The sequence below is a fragment of the Salvelinus alpinus genome, chromosome 28 (assembly GCF_045679555.1).
Source record: "Salvelinus alpinus chromosome 28, SLU_Salpinus.1, whole genome shotgun sequence".
In the NCBI taxonomy this organism is placed as follows: Eukaryota; Metazoa; Chordata; class Actinopteri; order Salmoniformes; family Salmonidae; genus Salvelinus; species Salvelinus alpinus.
The window spans coordinates 34075022-34095862 of record NC_092113.1 but is presented as its reverse complement, the minus strand read 5'-3'; the positions used below and the strand labels follow the sequence as shown (position 1 = coordinate 34095862).

At 42.5% G+C, this 20841-nt stretch overlaps 1 protein-coding gene across 3 annotated transcripts; it reads right to left on the bottom strand.

Moving 5' to 3' along the window:
* Positions 1-14773, bottom strand: LOC139557737 (myosin light polypeptide 6-like). Of its 3 annotated transcripts, none has more exons than XM_071372881.1 (6): positions 14386-14773; positions 10320-10347; positions 8421-8564; positions 5610-5783; positions 3970-4047; positions 1-750 (listed from the first exon to the last, which is right to left on the bottom strand). In XM_071372881.1, exons 1-6 carry the CDS (start codon positions 14566-14568, stop codon positions 722-724), a joined length of 636 nt encoding a protein of 211 aa, XP_071228982.1. In that variant the 5' UTR covers positions 14569-14773; the 3' UTR covers positions 1-721. The 3 variants fall into 3 exon arrangements, with proteins under 3 accessions (XP_071228982.1, XP_071228984.1, XP_071228983.1); XM_071372883.1 differs by lacking the exon at positions 10320-10347 and adding an exon at positions 10610-10637 and having other exon boundaries at positions 14386-14623; XM_071372882.1 differs by lacking the exons at positions 10320-10347; positions 14386-14773 and adding exons at positions 10610-10637; positions 11084-11443.
* Positions 14774-20841: the final 6068 nt, after the last annotated feature.

Genomic DNA, 20841 nt, shown 5'->3' with positions numbered 1-20841 from the left:
TTTCAGTTTTCAAAAAATATTTTATTTGAATGCTGCAACATATAAAGGGAGAATAAAACAAAAATCCACTGAACATTGCATTTGTACATCAGCATGATTGTATGGCTTCATATACATATTGAATAACAAACTGCACAGCAATAGGAAGGGAGACCTTCCCAGCCAAAGCAAGTCTTCGCTAGCCTGGTCTCAGATCACTTTGTGCTGTCTTGCCAACTACATTGCTGTCAATGTCATGCCAATGACAGAGTTGGCAAGACAGCACATACAGGTCTGCGACCCAGGCTAACAATAATAGGTAATTGGTCACCCACCACCACAACACGGTCCCTTCCCACTGACTCAACCAAGCCATGTATTGCATCACAATAATCATTGTCCAAGGATAGGTATTAAGTAGCCTGGTCCCAAGACATCAAACAGATCTGGAACCAGATTGAATTGTTTGTATCTGGGAATGTTATTGCAGGCCACGCCAGCAGCACACAAGCGTCTAGTTACATGCAAGTTGGTCTTATTCTTAATTGAAAGAGCCAGGCCATTAAAATAGCTTGGGTCATCATGGTCTGAACATGGGACTGTAAAGGACATGTGAAGACATAATACGATAACAAAGGGAGCAGGCAGGAGGAGAGGGATGGAAGCTAGTTGAATATGTAACAGAAATAAACAGGGTGAAATAAACTAACAAAGAAAAGGAAGGAATGTTTCTTCTTGATCTTCAACCGCTCATGACCATACGGACGAGTTCTGTGACAGAGAGGGAAAGAGATGAGAGGGAGAGACCGAGAGAGGGAAAGAGAGAGAGGGAGAGATATGACAGCCCTCATTTTGACATCAGCACAGACAACTTCTAGGATGACAGTTTCAGACAATGTGTGGAGCGATCGATAGAGCAGCAGAATTAAATTCTGGATGAGTCGTCAGGCAAGACACAGATCAGGGGTAGACAGATTGGGGGAGCTAAAGTACAGGGAGATCTTAGCTACAGCTTCACTGTAAATCTGTGGTTAACAGGAGTGACTGGTCTACTATGGGAAACATGGTCCAAATGAGCAAAATTATAAAATTATGTAACTACATAATGTGTAAAGTATGAAATGGGGCTTTCACATAAAAACTCGGTAAACCAAGGCCTATTTTGGTCCCGCAAAGGTGGTCAAATCACATTACCATTATCTAGCAAGCTCTGAACACCGAGTAAAACAAACACTCCTGCTCAGCATGTACAGTTGAAGTCGGAAGTTTACATACACTTAGGTTGGAGTCATTAAAACTCGTTTTTCAACCACTCCAAAAATGTCTTGTTAACAAACTAACAAAACAACAAAGTCAAGGTATTGGAGTGGCCATCACAAAGCCCTGACCTCAATCCCAAAGAAAATTTGTGGGCAGAACTGAAAAAGCGTGTGCAGAGTCTCAGTCCACCATGAGTCAAAACCTCCAGTTCAGACCACACAACATCGCTCTCACCAGGCTTTCCCACTGCAAGAGCTTTTATATTTGAAAAAAAAACTTGAACAGCTTGATACTACCAAAAGGGACCCTAGATCAGGAGAGAAATTCTTACTTTGATTAATAGACAATGTGTGGTACAGTAAATCAAGGACGATCTGTGACACTAACAATTTACACCCAGAGTTGATGTTGGGTTACTTCTAAGAGCTTGTGCGTTTTATGTTCTAACGGGTAGTTTAGCAGCGTGTTCTATGTTCTAGCGGGTAGTTTAGCAGCGTGTTCTATGTTCTAACGGGTAGTTTAGCAGCGTGTTCTATGTTCTAACGGGTAGTTTAGCAGCGTGTTCTATGTTCTAACGGGTAGTTTAGCAGTGTGTTCTATGTTCTAACGGGTAGTTTAGCAGCGTGTTCTATGTTCTAGCGGGTAGTTTAGCAGCGTGTTCTATGTTCTAACGGGTAGTTTAGCAGCGTGTTCTATGTTCTAGCGGGTAGTTTAGCAGCGTGTTCTATGTTCTAGCGGGTAGTTTAGCAGTGTGTTCTATGTTCTAGCGGGTAGTTTAGCAGCGTGTTCTATGTTCTAACGGGTAGTTTAGCAGTGTGTTCTAACGGGTAGTTTAGCAGTGTGTTCTAACGGGTAGTTTAGCAGCGTGTTCTATGTTCTAGCGGGTAGTTTAGCAGCGTGTTCTATGTTCTAACGGGTAGTTTAGCAGTGTGTTCTATGTTCTAACGGGTAGTTTAGCAGTGTGTTCTATGTTCTAACGGGTAGTTTAGCAGTGTGTTCTATGTTCTAACGGGTAGTTTAGCAGTGTGTTCTATGTTCTAACGGGTAGTTTAGCAGTGTGTTCTATGTTCTAACGGGTAGTTTAGCAGTGTGTTCTATGTTCTAACGGGTAGTTTAGCAGTGTGTTCTATGTTCTAACGGGTAGTTTAGCAGTGTGTTCTAACGGGTAGTTTAGCAGTGTGTTCTAACGGGTAGTTTAGCAGTGTGTTCTAACGGGTAGTTTAGCAGCGTGTTCTATGTTCTAACGGGTAGTTTAGCAGTGTGTTCTATGTTCTAACGGGTAGTTTAGCAGTGTGTTCTATGTTCTAACGGGTAGTTTAGCAGTGTGTTCTAACGGGTAGTTTAGCAGTGTGTTCTAACGGGTAGTTTAGCAGCGTGTTCTATGTTCTAGCGGGTAGTTTAGCAGCGTGTTCTATGTTCTAGCGGGTAGTTTAGCAGTGTGTTCTATGTTCTAGCGGGTAGTTTAGCAGTGTGTTCTATGTTCTAACGGGTAGTTTAGCAGTGTGTTCTAACGGGTAGTTTAGCAGTGTGTTCTATGTTCTAGCGGGTAGTTTAGCAGTGTGTTCTATGTTGTAACGGGTAGTTTAGCAGTGTGTTCTATGTTCTAGCGGGTAGTTTAGCAGTGTGTTCTATGTTCTAACGGGTAGTTTAGCAGCGTGTTCTATGTTCTAGTGGGTAGTTTAGCAGCGTGTTCTATGTTCTAGCGGGTAGTTTAGCAGTGTGTTCTATGTTCTAACGGGTAGTTTAGCAGTGTGTTCTAACGGGTAGTTTAGCAGTGTGTTCTAACGGGTAGTTTAGCAGTGTGTTCTATGTTCTAACGGGTAGTTTAGCAGTGTGTTCTATGTTCTAACGGGTAGTTTAGCAGTGTGTTCTATGTTCTAGCGGGTAGTTTAGCAGTGTGTTCTATGTTCTAGCGGGTAGTTTAGCAGTGTGTTCTATGTTCTAACGGGTAGTTTAGCAGTGTGTTCTATGTTCTAGCGGGTAGTTTAGCAGTGTGTTCTATGTTCTAACGGGTAGTTTAGCAGTGTGTTCTATGTTCTAGCGGGTAGTTTAGCAGTGTGTTCTATGTTCTAGCGGGTAGTTTAGCAGTGTGTTCTATGTTCTAACGGGTAGTTTAGAAGACTAAGCAGGACAGCCTAGGTAGAGCACTGTTATACCCTCTGCAGCCTGACCCGTACCGGCTCTCAGCCTGACATGATGTGACGAACAAAGGCTGTGGAGAAAGTTACACAGCATGTTACAAACTCTTTGTATTCACATTCTGGTCCGATCACCCAACAAGACATTGTGTTGTATTATAGAACTATCACCACCTCAGTCCAGGTCTTCAGCCGACTGTTTCATCAGTACACAATACCAGTATTTGACTACTCAACCGTTAATGCAGACATTTCAATAGTTGTGCATTTAAGCAGGCTCTAAAACAGCTGTTTGCATCTTCATTCTGATACACACTGTAGCCCAGCAAGCTCCCCCTGACAGCTTCTATAGTACTCTACCTATCCACACACAGCAAGGAAACATGCACTGTCATGCAAGGGCAGCGCTGCATAACCAGATGTGCTAGCTCCCTGGGTTGCACTTAGGTGTTACTTACTCTAGAGGTGTGGTGGTGGTGTAAGGGTTTAGGGTGGGGGGGATCATTACATCACATGAACCTAGTCCAGTTATAGCTCGTCCTGTTGTCTCCTATCTCCATCCATCATTCTGTTTTTACTCTTTCCCTCTCACCTTCATAGTTGATACAGCCATTAGCGTCCTCGTGTCCAGTAAGAAGTGTCTCTACCTCCTCTTCCGTCATCTTCTCCCCTGAAAGACAGTTATAAAAAGCAGGGAAAATATACACCACATTACCAAAAGTATGTGGACACCTGCTCGACAAACATCTCATTCCAAAATCACGTGCATTAATATGGAGTTGGTCGCCCCTTTTGCTGCCTTCACTCTTCTGGGAAGGCTTTCCACTAGATGTTGGAACATTGCTGAGAGGACTTGCTTCCATTCATCCACAAGAGCATTAGTCAGGTCGGACACTGATGTTGGGCAATTAGGCCTGGCTCGTAGTCAGCGTTTTAATTCATCCCAAAGGTGTTCGATGGGGTTGAGGTCTGGGCTCCGTGCTGGCCAGTCAACAAAACTAAACTGTTCCCACAAAGTTGGAAGCACAGAATTGTCTAGAATGTCATTGTATGCTGTAGCGTTAAGATTCCCCTTCACTGGAACTAAGGGGCCTAGACCGAAACATGAAAAACAGTCACAGACCATTATATTCCTCCTCCACCAAACTTCACAGTTGGCAACATGCATTGGGGCAGGTAGCGTTTTCCTGGCATCCGCCAAACAAGAATTCGTCAGTCGGACTGCCAGATGGTGAAGAGTGATTCATCACTCCAGAGAACCCGTTTCCACTGATCCAGAGTCCAATGGCAGCGAGTTTTACACCACTCCAGCCGACGCTTGGCATTGCGCATGGTGATCTTAAGCTTGTGTGCGGCTGCTTGGCCATGGAAACCCATTTCATGAAGCTCCCGACGAACAGTTATTGTGTTGACGTTGCTTTCAGAGGCAGTTTGGAACTGGGTAGTGAGTGTTGCAACCGAGGACAGAGGATTTTTACGCGCTTAGCGCTTCAGCAATCAGCGGTCCCGTTCTGTGAGCTTGTGTGGCCTACCACTTCGCGGCTGAGCCATTGTTGCTCCTAGACGTTTCCGCTTCACAATAACAGCACTTACAGTTGACCGTGGCAGCTCTAGCAGGGCAGAAATTTGAGTTGTTGGAAAGGTGGCATCCTATGACGGTGCCACGTTGAATGTCAACTGAGCTCTACAGTAAGGCCATTCTACTGCCAATGTTTGTCTATGGAGATTGCATGGCTGTGTGCTCGATTTTATACACCTGTCAGCAACAGGTATGGCTGAAATAGCCAAATCTACTAATTTGAAGGGGTGTCCACATACTTTTGTATATATAGTGTATATGACATTTAGCAGCCGATTTTATCCAAAGGGACTTGCAGTCATCAGCGCTTACATTTTTTACATATGGGTGGTGCAGGGAATCAAACGCACTATCCTGGCATTGTAAGAGCCATGCTCTGACAACTGAGCTACAGAAGACAATGTTTAGTGGTTTTCAGTTTGAAAATAACATTTTACCAGAAAATGTCTGTTTCATGTTACATATTTGTGTTGTGATAAGCTGAATCAACTCATCACTGAGGAGTCAACCTTGCAGTATTTTTTGGCAATCATTTTTAGAGTCAACTTCCAAATTAGATTATTTTGATCAGTGATTTAAATCTTGTGGACAAAAACACACATTCTAAAAAGATCTTTCCCTCAGATCTGAAAGAGTAAAAGAATGTAACTCACCGAGTGTGGTGAGGACGTGCCGTAACTCTGCCCCCATTACAGTTCCGTTGCCCTCCTTATCGAAGACACGTAGTCCCTCAACAAAATCCTCAAAGGAGCCCTGGTCCTTATTCTTAGCGATGGCCTGCAGCATGGGCAGGAACTGCTCAAAGTCAAGCATCTTGTGGTTCATCTCTGAAAAAGTTTAAATGGAGGAAATAGTTGAATTGATGATATGAATGAACACGGGTATACACCTCACAACCCTTTTAACCCATGAGTTGTTGCTGGACAAAGGTGGTCAGTGCACCTGAGAAGGCCCTTGCTTGTGAAAATTGGAAGAACCCAAATCCAAACAAGTTCTGGTAGAGACATATAGGGGCCGGTAAAGGATGGCTGTACAAACTAACTCATGTAGACATCTTAGAAAGCACAACCTAAAAATACTTCCTGTTACTCATTCTTGTAAAAGCAAATTATATGATTTGAGATTCTCAGGGATGCATCGGTGGAATCAGTAGGACACAGAATAAAATATACTAAACAAAAATATAAAAACGCAACATGTAAAGTGGTGGTCCCATGTTTCATGAGCTGAAATAAAAATGACAGAAATGTTCCATATGCACAAAAAGCTTATTGTGCTCAAATTGGTTTACATCCCTTTTAGTGAGCATTTCTCCTTTGCCAAGATGATATGCCACACTTGTCAGGTGAATGGATTAAGAAGCAGATTAAACAGCATGGTCATTACACAGGTGCACCTTGTGCTGGGGACAATAAAAGACTACAGATGTCTCAAATTTTGAGGGAGCGTGCAATTGGCATGTTGACTGCAAGAGTAACCGATGTGAAATGGCTAGCTAGTTTGCGGGGTGGGCGCTAATAGCGTTTCAATCGGTGACGTCACTCGCTCTGAGACCTTGAAGTAGTTGTTCCCCTTGCTCTGCAAGGGCCGCGGCTTTTGTGGCGTAACGATGTGTGCAGAGGGTCCCTGGTTCGAGCCCAGGTAGGGGCGAGGAGAGGGACGGAAGCAAAACTGTTAACATGAGCATTTCTACTTCTGCTAAGCTTCCCAGTAAAGCAATGAAAACAATCAAGCATTCCAGAAATATAGCCCACGTTAACACATGGAACACTTAAGAAACCAGGTTCATGAAATGAATAACTTGCTAGTAACAGATGACATTCATATTCTGACTCTCTCTGAAACTCACTTAGATAATACCTTTGATGATACAGTGGCAGCAATACATGGTTATAACATCTACACACAAGACAGAAACACCAATGCTAGCAATTAGCACAAGTAATAGCGAATTTCCATGGAGGCTGCTAGCTAAATATGCTAATGTAACAGTATAACTTTACGTCCATCCCCTCGCCCCGACCCGGGCGCGAACCAGGGACACTCTACACATATCAACAACAGTCACCCACGAAGCATCGTTACCCATCGCTCCACAAAAGCCGCGGCCCTTGCAGAGCAAGGGGAACCACTACTTCAAGGTCTCAGAGCAAGTGACGTCACCGATTGAAAGGCTATTAGCGCGCACCACCGCTAACTAGCTAGCCATTTCACATCCGTTACACTAACGAGTGCAAATGAAAATGAACAAATTGCAGGCAATAAAAGGGTCAATCTAGCTCATAAAGTTATAGATATATAGGTAGTAGCAACCGAATGTCATGTTTGGTGATTCTGGACATTTACAAGCGAATGTGAACGAGAGACATTGTGCAAATGAACAAAGTTTTGACACATGCTTGTCTGAAGGAAGAACAGTACTGGCTCTGGAGCAGCATGTGTACATGCTGTGTCTGGGTGAAGTCTGGAGTCGCTAGGGCAACGGGCTTGTCTGCTCTGAGAAGACAGGGGAGGAGCAGACAGGCCAGAACAGAGGAGAAAAAATAACTCATCCAAAGGGCTATGACTTCTCAAACACGACAGAAAGCTAACACAATATGATGCCCCGTTACCTTATTAATTCAGCCACTTACTTAGATAACAAGCACCTTAACACGACCCTTAGGTTTAACGCATAATTCTTAGTTTTTCAAGCAGAAATATCTTGCTGTGTTTTGCAAACGCAGATATAAAAATGCTTATTGCAATTTCTGTTCGGCATCAAACTAATGTTGTGCTTCAGTTGCACTTCACTCGATGAGAATTTACCAAAGGGCATTCTACTTTTCTCTGTGTAGCCAGTCTACTTTTCTCTGTGTAGCCAGTCTACTTTTCTCCAGTAAAATGCAAGATGAACTTTAAGCAAAAACAGTAAGAAATGTAGTTGTTAGAAACATTAGAAATATGATGACAATGGATAGTTTTTGCAACAAAAAAAAACCTTGCTTTTTCATTGTAAGCTCATTTACGTGTGTGGCTGCTAGCCGAGTAGCGCTACACTTTGTTGTCATCTGATGACAATGAAGCTATTTTCTGCCAAATGTGTTGCAGTAATGTATCTTCTGTGAAGGAAAACTATAGTTACACGTCCCTGATCACTCTATTGAAAAAAAAAAAAAAAACACTTGACTTTCAATATAAAAGCGAACCATGTCAATACACAACTGGACTCACCTGCTACCCGCTTTCTCCCGTTGTGCTATTTACTAACGAACACGTGACTGGCTCAACTGTTCTGGGGAACTACGGTAAGCTTCATAATGTCAAATAATGTGACGGGGGAAATGGAGAACGCAATCTGCTTTATCTCCTAACTGCAGGTATTTACTTAAAAAGTAGCTACAAATAGTTAAATGTTTTGAAAAACTTCAAATAAATTGTTTCAACAGTACACAGTATACCTCCCAAGCCTAATTGTATCTCACCTTCAGCCTTGGGGTTGCCCAGGACCTTGAGGACCTCAGAGTTGACAGGATTCTGTCCCAACGCCCTCATGACATCACCACACTGACTGTAGCTGATCTTTCCATCACCGGTTCTGTCGAAGAGGAGGAAGGCCTCTTTAAACTCTGGACGAGGGAGAGAAAGGGACAGGTGAGTGTCTGTCTGTATGACCATCCCTTTTCCTCAATGCCTCGCCTCCCTCTCAAAGCTCATTGGAGGAAGGCCAATGGAGGGTCATTGGATCATCTTCTCTAATGAGCGAGAGGTGAGGATTGGAGGGGAAAAGAAATGAGTGTATAAAAGATGTTAAAATGGCTAAGAGGGGGAAAAAAAGGGGGGAAAACAGCAAGCACATTGGAAACTGCTAAAGTATGAGATCGATTGAATGGTACAAAAGAAAATCTGTCCTATAGCCCAACAACTGATCATGTGTATCACTTCACATAGTTTTAGCTAAAATAACTAAAATAACTGGTTAGCTAGCACACACCTTTGTTCACCAGGCATGTCACTTTACATTCATGTAAATGTGTCTACCCAGGATAATTGGGTCTATTGTTAAGGTTAAATGAGTTCAGGGACATAGATGGGTTGGGGGGGGGGGGCAACTTCTCAAATGGCATTCTATAAGGTAGGTCTATGGAATATCCCTTCAAGGTAGGTCTATGGAATATCCCTTCATGGTAGGTCTATGGAATATCCCTTCATGGTAGGTCTATGGAATATCTCTTCATGGTAGGTCTATGGAATATCCCTTCAAGGTAGGTCTATGGAATATCCCTTCAAGGTAGGTCTATGGAATATCCCTTCAAGGTAGGTCTATGGAATATCCCTTCAAGGTAGGTCTATGGAATATCCCTTCAAGGTAGGTCTATGGAATATCCCTTCATGGTAGGTCTATGGAATATCCCTTCATGTTAGGTCTATGGAATATCCCTTCATGGTAGGTCTATGGAATATCCCTTCATGGTAGATCTATGGAATATCCCTTCATGGTAGGTCTATGGAATATCCCTTCATGGTAGGTCTATGGAATATCCCTTCATGGTAGGTCTATGGAATATCCCTTCAAGGTAGGTCTATGGAATATCCCTTCAAGGTAGGTCTATGGAATATCCCTTCATGGTAGGTCTATGGAATATCCCTTCATGGTAGGTCTATGGAATATCCCTTCAGAACCCTAGGAGGCAGACAACACTGGTATGTTGTGGAACTTTTTCCTGTTCTCAGGAATGTGCCAGCCTCTTCACTCCTGGCCCGCTGAGTCCCATTTCCCAACACCATATAAAGGTAGTGGAGGAGAGTGGGAGGGAGAGCTGTATTATGCCAACAATGATTAAACAAGCCAGGCAGGAGAGAAGACCAATCTACCAGTCTGTTTCTAACTCCACAAAAGGAAAGGTAACACTCCAGGGGAGATGACAAGCAAGTTTAGATGGTATGGAAATGTTTGTGGTACATGGGAATGGTACAATTGGGAATGCATGCAGTTTGATGCAAACACACTACTAACTAGTACATGGTATGCAAAAGGTGGATTCTGTCTATAGATATGCACCTACACAAGGAGCCGATTACTACCTCACATACTAGACCTGTGCTTACTAACATAAATAGAAAGTCTGTTTATAGCTATTTTATTACCAATTATTGACAGTGGGGTGGGGGGGGGGGGACAGGAAATAGACATGACAAGACAGGCTAAGCTCACTGAGTGTCTTGAAATATAGCAGTGACACTGTACTTGTAGGCTAACATCCATGGTGTGCCTACCGCAACCTTCAGCAACTGTATCAGACCAACAACATGCCTTTCAACACTGTTAGATTAAGGTCCCAGACTTAAGGGCCAAATGTTAGGGTCCTTCACCAATGACTCACCGTGTATTTGATCCAGGTTAAACTCAATCTGGAAAGAACAATCAGTTGCATATGGAGTTTGAGAAAACACCGAGGACAGAAAGGAAATAGTGGTAACTTTTCTACAATAGAGGAATGACAGACAAGGCATAAAGCATATGAAAAAGTCAGACGAGCAAGGAAGAAAATTAAAGTGGCATCTGTCTGAGTAGAGGATGGCAGCATGCAAGAGTTGGTATAGTTAAAGTTTTGGGAAATTAACTAGCTACAGTAGTTAGCTAGCTAATCTAGTGAACTAGTTTGTAACTCACCCATGATTTGATCTTCTGAGAAGTCAGACTGTTCAAAGAAAGATTAAGTTAGCTATGATGTTGCTCAACCCTGTGGGCAAGGACCAGTGGTTGGCTAGTTAGCCCAGCTAACTAAAGTTAGCTAACTTGACAGACAACTTTCTATCACACCCGTACCTAGTTAGGAACTAGCTACTAGTCAGTAAGAGAAATACTAACATCTGTGGGACATTTGGAGACAGGGGCAATTACAGTTACTGGTATGACAATGTATACCAACGAGCTAGGGTTACTACTATTCAGTAATGGCAAGTAGCTAACCTTGGCTAGCTACGATAACGCTAACTTGCTGGTTCTGCTCAATCGACCTGGCTAGATAGCAAGTAAAGTTAGCAACTTGTTATCTAGTTCGACACACAATTCCGAAATAAGAATACAATTTCGAGTAGCTAGCTAGATAGCTAACTATTTAATCAAGGTTATTGAAGAACCCACCATATCTGTAGATGTTCGAGTGTGTCGAAGATGTCGGGAGGTGGAGGAATGTGACAGGTCGGAGGGGAGGGAAAGATCAACTAATGCCGCGTTCAAAACCATTGGGAACTCAGGAACTCGAAGATCTCTGACTTCCGACATCAGTGTATTCAAGACAACTGGGAACTCGGAAACAAACGATCTTCGACTTGGAAAATAGTTTGGACCGGTAATTCAACTCGGAATTCCTCTTTCTATTAATCACGCTTTCCGTCCTGAAAGGCACTGACGTATTGAGTTGACCTCTTATTTATCCGAGTTCCCAGTCTTGAAAGCACCATAGCACTAGCACAGCCCCAGCAGTGTTAATTCTCGCGTCATAGCTCTGTGCTGCATCTGCGCTGTGCGCATAACCATGGACAGCGCAGCGTTGGAGTGGCCTGTCCATGGTAACGCAGTTAGAAACTGTTATAGGCCTAGCTATACTACTGTTATGTTAAATTTTGGACTGTGACAAAAATGGTGTTGGATTCCTTAGGTCCATCGATTAGCTCATTGAGCTGCATACCTAGTCAGCCAGGTATGTGGGCCACAACCTGCCTAATTCTCCGATCAATGAGGACGAAGTGAATTGGGGTGTATACAGTCTAGGGGTTTGTTGACCCTTTTATAAACTCTATCAACACAGACACATGCTGCAGAGCACTAATTCCAGTGATTGACTTGGGCAGAATCTCACCGGAGCTGAGTACCAAAACCTCACATGTTCTGCTGCTTGAACTCCTGTTCCTATAATTGAATATTGGCTCAAAAGTAGTGGAGCTCCTGCACCTTAATATAAACAGCACCGGCACCCAAAATGAGTACTGGCACCTGTTTCAGTCCAAGTCAAGCACGGACTAATTCTATAGCAAAGTAAGTAGCATTGATGAGAGCGAAGCTATGCACGTTTCACAACAGTGACAGTGCTAATGTGGGTGACTGAATATAGCCCTACCAACTGTGATTGTCTCTGTGATTTTACATTTCTAACCAACCCTTTTTATAATCTTCCTCTCAGGATGTACAGTACCAGTCAAAAGTTTGGACACAACTACTAATTCCAGAGTTTTTCTTTATTTAAAAAATGTTCTACAGTGTGGAATAATAGTGAAGACATCAAACTATGAAATAACACATATGGAATCATGTAGTAACCAAAAAAGTGTTAAACAAATCAAAATATATTTTATATTTGAGATTCTTCAAAGTAGACACCCTTTGCCTTGATGACAGCTTTGCACACTCTTGGCATTCTCTCAACCAGCTTCATGAGGTAGTCACCTGTAATGCATTTCAATTAACAGATGTGCCTTGTTAAAAGTTAATTTGTGGAATTTCTATCCTTCTTTATGCATTTGAGCTAATCAGTTGTGTTGTGACAAGGTAGGGATAGTATACAGAAGACAGCACTATTTGGTAAAAGACCAAGTCCAAATTATGTCAAGAACAGCTCAAATAAGCAAAGGGAAACAACAGTCAATCATTACTTTTAGACATGAAGGTCAGTAAATCCGGAACAATTAAAGAACTTTGAAAGTTTCTTCAAGTGCAGTTGCAACAACCATCAAGCACTATGATGAAACGGACTCTCAGGAGGATTGCCATAGGAAAGGAAGACCCAGAGTTACCTCTGCTGCAGAGGATAAGTTCATTTGAGTTAACTGCACCTCAGATTGCAGTCCAAATAAATGCTTCACAGAGTTCAAGTAACAGACACATCTCAACATCAACTGTTCAGAGGAGACTTCATGAATCAGGCCTTCATGGTCAAATCTTGCTGCAAAGAAACCACTACTAAAGGACACCAATAAGAAGAAGAGACTTGCTTGGGCCAAGAAACACAAGCAATGGACATTAGACTGGTGGAAATCTGTCCTTTGGTCTGATGAGTCCAAATTTGCTATTTTTGTTTCCAACCGCCGTGTCTTTGTGAGACGCAGAGTAGGTGAACGAATCATCTCCGCATGTATGGTTCCCGCCGTGAAGCATGGAGGAGGAGGTGTGATGTGTGGGGGTGCTTTGCTGGTGACACTGACTGTGATTTATTTAGTATTCAAGGCACACTTAATCAGCATGGCTACGACAGCATTCTGCATGAATACTCCATCCCATCTGCTTTGCGCTCAGTGGGACTATCATTTGTTTTTCATCAGGACAATGACCCAAAAAACACCTCCAGGGTGTGTAAGGGCAATTTGACCAAGAAGGTGAGTGATGGAGTGCTGCATCAGATGACCTGGCCTCCAGAACCACCTGACCTCAACCCAATTGAGATGGTTTTGGATGAGTTGGACTGCAGAATGAAAGAAAAGCAGCCAACAAGTGCTCAGCATATGTGGTAACTCCTTCAAGACTGTTGGAATAGCATTCCTCATGAAGCTGATTGACAGAATGCCAAGAATGTGCAAAGCTGTCATCAATGCAAAGGGTGGCTACTTAGAAGAACCTCAAATCTAAAATACATTTTGATTTGTTGAACACTTTTTTGCATACTACATGATTCCATATGTGTTATATCATAGTTTTCATGTCTTCGCAAATATTATAAAGAAATATAAAGAAAAACCCTTGAATGAGTAGGTGTGCCCAAACTCTTGACTGGTACTGTACATATGAAAATGCAGAAGGTTCAAGGTTATATCTCTCCTGGAGAGAAATGAGCGCATTCCCTCCCAGAGGAGGTCAATCAGTTCTATAGCACTGCTCTAGTTTTCAACTCATCTTTATCCCACAAAGATACTGGTAGTTTGGTTCCTATTAGTCTCCGATTAAACAATTGGAAGAGGATTTGAAAGAGGATTTGTGTCATCTGTTTTGTAAGCACATCATGAAATTGAGAAACATAATTTGTGATGCTTTGTAGCTTTAACATTTCCTATGACAAAACAATAGTAATAAATTCAAGTTTTTCAAAATGGATTGATTGTTTGCATCTCAAGATATAGACTATCAGTCTGCCTACATTTCAGTCTATTATAAGATGGAACATTGGGCTATTATTATAGCCATATTAGTCATCATTGTATTTTTAAGCCTGCGTCCCACATTAGCCCTGACATTGCTGTGCGCGCACACACACACACACACACGCACGCACGCACGCACGCACGCACGCACGCACGCACGCACGCACGCACGCACGCACGCACGCACGCACGCACGCACGCACGCACACACACACACACACACACACACACACACACACACACACACACACACACACACACACACACACACACACACACACACACACACAGAGAGCTGGGTGCTGTGGCACTCACCTCCATGGTGCTGGGGTCAAATGGAGAGTCAGAGGGTCGCAGCATCCTGGGTCTTTGCTCTGGAGCTGACCTTGGCTGGGCAGGGTTAGCTGAGGGCAGGCAGGGGAAAGGAGGCCCTAGTCTGGGCTGCTGGGCCACAGGCGATGGAGACTTCTTAATGGACGGTTCTCTTTTAGGGGCCATTGCTGGAGTCCGGAACAGTGCTCATCTATCTTCCTCTCTCTACTTTTTTACTCTGGTGGTTACTAATGTGGATGCTGAGAAGAGTGGATGCACAGAGAGAGAGAGAGAGAGAAAGCGAGAGAGAGAAAGAGAGAGAGAGGGAGAGAGAGGGAAGGGAGGGAGATCAATAGAGATAGGGAGACAGTCGAGAGAGATGGAGACAGAGAGAGAAAGAGAGCTATAGAGAGAGAGAGAGCAAGAGTGTGAGAGAGAGCGATGGAAAGAGAGAAATATGGAGTGATCCTGGTTGTATAGAAGAGAAGAACATGTGAGTGAGGCTGAAGCTGAGGCGTAGGAGTGGAGATGAGAGGTAGAAGTAGAATGAGGAGGGGGAGCAGCTAGAGAGAGAAAGCCAAGCTGTATGACTCCAAGCACATGCTTTAATATGGGTTAGAAAGCCAGGCGCATGTGTGGGTGAGTCAGTGAGTATGCTTGTTTGTATAAGTGAGCTCAATATTCAAGTATTATTATACACATTATTATACACATAAGTGGCAGGTGTTTTATCACCAATACACCTGCCACTAATTATATTTTTAAGGGATTTGTGTGTGTTGTGTGTGTCTATTTGTGTATAAAATAAGACTCGATACAGCCAGAAAGCTAATAACAGAATGTTCTATTTTGTAATCTTGAACAATATATGTTCTATTTAGTAGCCAGGTTTTTCCCCCCTTGTGCTTCCTTCCTGTCGTTCCTGTAGTGATTCTAAAATTTGACACCGATGCCATGCGAATAAACTGAGGTCTTTCTCTCTCTGTCTCCCTGTGTGTTTCTCTTTCTCTGTTTCTGTGTGTGTGTGTGTCTCTCTCTCTCTCTCTCTCTCTCTCTCTCTCTCTCTCTCTCTCTCTCTCTCTCTCTCTCTCTCTCTCTCTCTCTCTCTCTCTCTCTCTCTCTCTCTCTCTCTCTCTCTCTCTCTCTCTCTCTCTCTCTCTCTCTCTCTCTCTCTCTCTCTCTCAATTCAATTTCAATTCAATTCAAGGGGCTTTATTGGCATGGGAAACATGTGTTAACATTGCCAAAGCAAGTGAGGTAGGTAATATACAAAAGTCAAATAAACAATAAAAATGAACAGTAAACATTACACATACAGAAGTTTCAAAACAATAAAGACATTACAAATGTCATATTATATATATGCAGTGTTGTAACAATGTACAAATGGTTAAAGCACACAAGTTAAAATAAATAAACATAAATATGGGTTGTATTTACAGTGGTGTTTGTTCTTCACTGGTTGCCCTTTTCTTGTGGCAACAGGTCACAAATCTTGCTGCTGTGATGGCACACTGTGGAATTTCACCCAGTAGATATGGGAGTTTATCAAAATTGGATTTGTTTTCGAATTCTTTGTGGATCTGTGTAATCTGAGGGAAATATGTCTCTCTAATATGGTCATACATTGGGCAGGAGGTTAGGAAGTGCAGCTCAGTTTCCACCTCATTTTGTGGGCAGTGTGCACATAGCCTGTCTTCTCTTGAGAGCCATGTCTGCCTACGGCGGCCTTTCTCAATAGCAAGGCTATGCTCACTGAGTCTGTACATAGTCAAAGCTTTCCTTAAGTTTGGGTCAGTCACAGTGGTCAGGTATTCTGCCACTGTGTACTCTCTGTTTAGGGCCAAATAGCATTCTAGTTTGCTCTGTTTTTTTTGTTAATTCTTTCCAATGTGTCAAGTAATTATCTTTTTGTTTTCTCATGATTTGGTTGGGTCTAATTGTGCTGTTGTCCTGGGGCTCTGTGGGGTGTGTTTGTGTTTGTGAACAGAGCCCTAGGACCAGCTTGCTTAGGGGACTCTTCTCCAGGTTCATCTCTCTGTAGGTGATGGCTTTGTTATGGAAGGTTTGGGAATCGCTTCCTTTTAGGTGGTTGTAGAATTTAACGGCTCTTTTCTGGATTTTGATAATTAGTGGGTATCGGCCTAATTCTGCTCTGCATGCATTATTTGGTGTTCTACGTTGTACACGGAGGATATTTTTGCAGAATTCTGCATGCAGAGTCTCAATTTGGTGTTTGTCCCATTTTGTGAAATCTTGGTTGGTGAGCGGACCCCAGACCTCACAACCATAAAGGGCAATGGGCTCTATGACTGATTCAAGTATTTTTAGCCAGATCCTAATTGGTATGTTGAAATTTATGTTCCTTTTGATGGCATAGAAGGCCCTTCTTGCCTTGTCTCTCAGATCGTTCACAGCTTTGTGGAAGTTACCTGTGGTGCTGATGTTTAGGCCGAGGTATGTATAGTTTTTTGTGTGCTCTAGGGCAACGGTGTCTAGATGGAATTTCTCTCTCTCTCTCTCTCTCTCTCTCTCTCTCTCTCTCTCTCTCTCTCTCTCTCTCTCTCTCTCTCTCTCTCTCTCTCTCTCCCTCTCTCTCTCTCTCTCTCTCTCTCGCTCGCTCTTTCTCTCTCTCTCTCTCTCTCTCTCTCTCTCTCTCTCTCTCTCTCTCTCTCTCTCTCTCTCTCTCTCTCTCTCTCTCTCTCTCTCTCTCTCTCCAGCTACATTGTGTGGGCATTGTGTGAAATCGACCATAGATTTGTGCGCGATTGAGATACTCTCAAAAACACTGTGCTCAGTGGAAGTGCAAGTTCACCTCTGTGTCGATGATTCATCCTGAAACTGGCTGTGTATTATTCCATAGGATAAGCAGATCATTTATCAAACATGAATATGGTACTAATCAATCATTTTGGGTTCAGCAAGGTGTTCAGGCCACCAAATAATGTAATATAAATTGAACATTTAACTTTTGATGTGACTCTTATTTAAAGTAACAAAAAGTATTTATAGGATTCTGATATAAGTTCATTTACAAAAAAATTATTTTATATGACATGTGGAAGTAGCTTCTATGACAGATGAAGTTGACTGCAATCCTGCCGATTGTGAGGATATGTAATGGCTCTTTATCTGCTTCTTCATTTGACCCATTGCACACAATGCAGTTACCTGCACATACTACTAGATGTCAGTATTGCTCAAGCAGCACTCATGGACCCTGTTAAATATTAGAGAAGAGTTAGGTATTTAGATGAATGCATAGATCATAGAGATCATATATCATTAGTTTACAGTTATGGCTAATGTAACCTTAATCGGGGCTTAAAGCTTCCAGTTATTAAACCAATCCAGTAATTAATTAAAGTGTGATGATGACCATTGTGATCTGTTGCACAGATGTGAGCTTATCTCTGAGAGCTCACTTCAATTTCACTGTAAATCAAATCAAATCAAATTATATTTGTCACATGTGCCGAATACAACACCTTACAGTGAAATGCTTTCTTACAGGACCTTAACCAACAATGCTTTAAGAAGTTTTAAGAAGAAAACATACAAAGAAGTGTTAAGTAAAACATAGATAAGTAAAACATTTAAAATAGAAAATAAAAGTAACAAATAATTAAACAGCAGCAGTAAAATAACAAGCGAGGCTACATACAGGGGGTACCGGTACAGAGTCAATGTAACAGGGGAGAGGATCAAGGAAACTAATTATCATTAAGCTACATTCAGAAATAAAATGTAGAAGCATAAATCCTCACAAAATGTGACATTGCAGTGAATGACATTTTCAAATAATATGAACAGCAAAGCACCTTCCACAACAGTTGAATCAGTTATTATATGATCTCTAGTCTATATAACAGTGTTAAAAATGTCCACTATTGGCTTCTTCTGTAGTTCTAAATTTACCACTATTGGGGTTTCCCCTCTAATTGACGAGGCTCTGCTAAACTAACTAGTGTTCTCCTGTATATAAACAGTGTTGTGAAAGCGGCAGATGGACAGACGGACAGATGTTATCAACAGAAAGTTTACAACCTGAGCTGAACTCCCAAAATAGACCCCATCTGTTGCTCCTGTGCCCCATCCCTCCCTCTGCCCTCCCCTCCCTTTCCTATTCTCCTCCTCCGTCACTCTCTCAATCACTCCCACCAATTTCAATTTCAGTTTAAGGGCTTTATTGGCATGGGAAACATATATCAACATTGTCAAAGCAGGTGAAGTAGATAATAAAAAGTGAAATTAACAATAAAAATTAACAGTAAACATTACACTCACAAAAGTTCCAAAGGAATAAATACATTTCAAATGTCATATTATTTGCAAATAGTTAAAGTACAAAAGGGAAAATAAATAAACATAAATATGGGTTGTATTTAAAATGGTGTTTGTTCTTCACTGGTTGCCCTTTTTTTGTGGCAACAGGTCTTCAAATCTTGCTGTTGTGATGGCACACTGTGGTATTTCACCAAATAGTTTAGCGAAATTGGGTTTGTTTTCAAATTCTTTGTGGATCTGTGTAATCTGAGGGAAATATGTGTCTCTAATATGGTCATACATTTGGCAGGAAGTTGGGAAGTACAGCTCAATTCCCACCTCATTTTGTGGGCAGTGTGCACATAACCTGTCTTCTCTTGAGAGCCAGGTCTGCCTACAGCGGCCTTTATCAATAGCAAGGCTATGCTCACTGAGTCTGTACATAGTCAAAGCTTTCATTAAGTTTGGGTCAGTAACAGTGGTCAGGTATTCTGCCACTGTGTACTCTCTGTTTAGGGCCAAATAGCATTCTAGTTTGCTTGGTAAATTCTTTCCAATGTGTCAAGTATTTATCTTTTAGTTTTTTCATGATTTGGTTGGGTCTAATTGTGTTGCTGTACTGGGGCTTTGTGGGGTCTGTTTGTGTTTGTGAACAGAGCCCCAGGACCAGCTTGCTTAGGGGACTCTAGGTTCATCTCTCTGTAGGTGATGGCTTTTTTATTTATTTATTTTATTTATTTTACCGTTATTTTACCAGGTAAGTTGACTGAGAACACGTTCTCATTTGCAGCAACGACCTGGGGAATAGTTACAGGGGAGAGGAGGGGGATGAATGAGCCAATTGTAAACTGGGGATTATTAGGTGACCGTGATGGTTGAGGGCCAGATTGGGAATTTAGCCAGGACACCGGGGTTAACACCCCTACTCTTACGATAAGTGCCATGGGATCTTTAATGACCTCAGAGAGTCAGGACACCCGTTTAACGTCCCATCCGCTTTGTTATGGAAGGTTTAGGAATCGCTTCCTTTTAGGTGCTTGTTGAATTTGACAGCTCTTTTCTGGATTTTGATCATTAGCGGGTATCGGCCCATTTCTGCTCTGCATTCATTAATTGGTGTTTTACGTTGTACAGTCGTGGCCAAAAGTTTTGAGAATGACACAAATATTCATTTTCACAAGGTCTGCTGCCTCAGTTTGTATGATGGCAATTTGCATATACTCCAGAATGTTATGAAGAGTGATCAGATGAATTGCAATTAATTGAAAAGTCCCGCTTTGCCATGCAAATTAACTAAATCCCCCAAAAACATTTCTACTGTATTTCAGCCCTGCCACAAATGTACCAGCTGACATCATGTCAGTGATTATCTCGTTAACACGGGTGTGAGTGTTGACGAGGACAAGGCTGGAGATCACTCTGTCATGCTGATTGAGTTCGAATAACAGACTGGAAGCTTCAAAAGGAGGGTGGTGCTTGGAATCATTGTTCTTCCTCTGTCAACCATGGTTATCTTCAAGGAAACACGTGCCGTCATCACTGCTTTGCACAAAAAGGGCTTCACAGGCAAGGATATTGCTGCCAGTAAGATTGCACCTAAATTAACCATTTATTGGATCATCAAGAACTTCAAGGAGAGCGGTTCAGGGCGCCCAAGAATGACCAGCAAGCGCCAGGACCGTCTCCAAAAGTTGATTCAGCTGCGGGATCGGGGCACCACCAGTACAGAGCTTGCTCAGGAATGGCAGCAGGCAGGTGTGAGTGCATCTGCACGCACAGTGAGGCGAAGACTTTTGGAAGATGGCCTGGTGTCAAGAAGGGCAGCAAAGAAGCCACTTCTCTCCAGGAAAAACATCAGGGACAGACTGATATTCTGCAAAAGGTACAGGGATTGGACTGCTGAGGACTGGGGTAAAGTCATTTTCTCTGATGAATCCCCTTTTCGATTGTTTGGGGCATCCGGAAAAAAATCTTGTCCGGAGAAGACAAGGTGAGCGCTACCATCAGTCCTATGTCATGCCAACAGTAAAGCATCCTGAGACCATTCATGTGTGGGGTTGCTTCTCAGCCAAGGGAGTGGGCTCACTCACAATGTTGCCTAAGAATACAGCCATGAATAAAGAATGGTACCAACACATTCTCCGAGAGCAACTTCTCCCAACCATCCAGGAACAGTTTGGTGACGAACAATGC

What these genes read in the sequence shown, in the direction of transcription:
- LOC139557737 (XM_071372881.1), bottom strand. Translation starts at nt 14,568, where the DNA reads ATGGCCCCTAAAAGAGAACCGTCCATTAAGAAGTCTCCATCGCCTGTG. An exon ending in GGGCAACCCCAAGGCTGAAG is followed by an intron (nt 5,784 to 8,420) that starts GTGAGATACAAT and finishes AAACTTTTTCAG; the next exon opens with AGATGAACCACAAGATGCTT. An exon ending in TGGCTGTATCAACTATGAAG is followed by an intron (nt 751 to 3,969) that starts GTGAGAGGGAAA and finishes TCTCTGTCACAG; the next exon opens with AACTCGTCCGTATGGTCATG.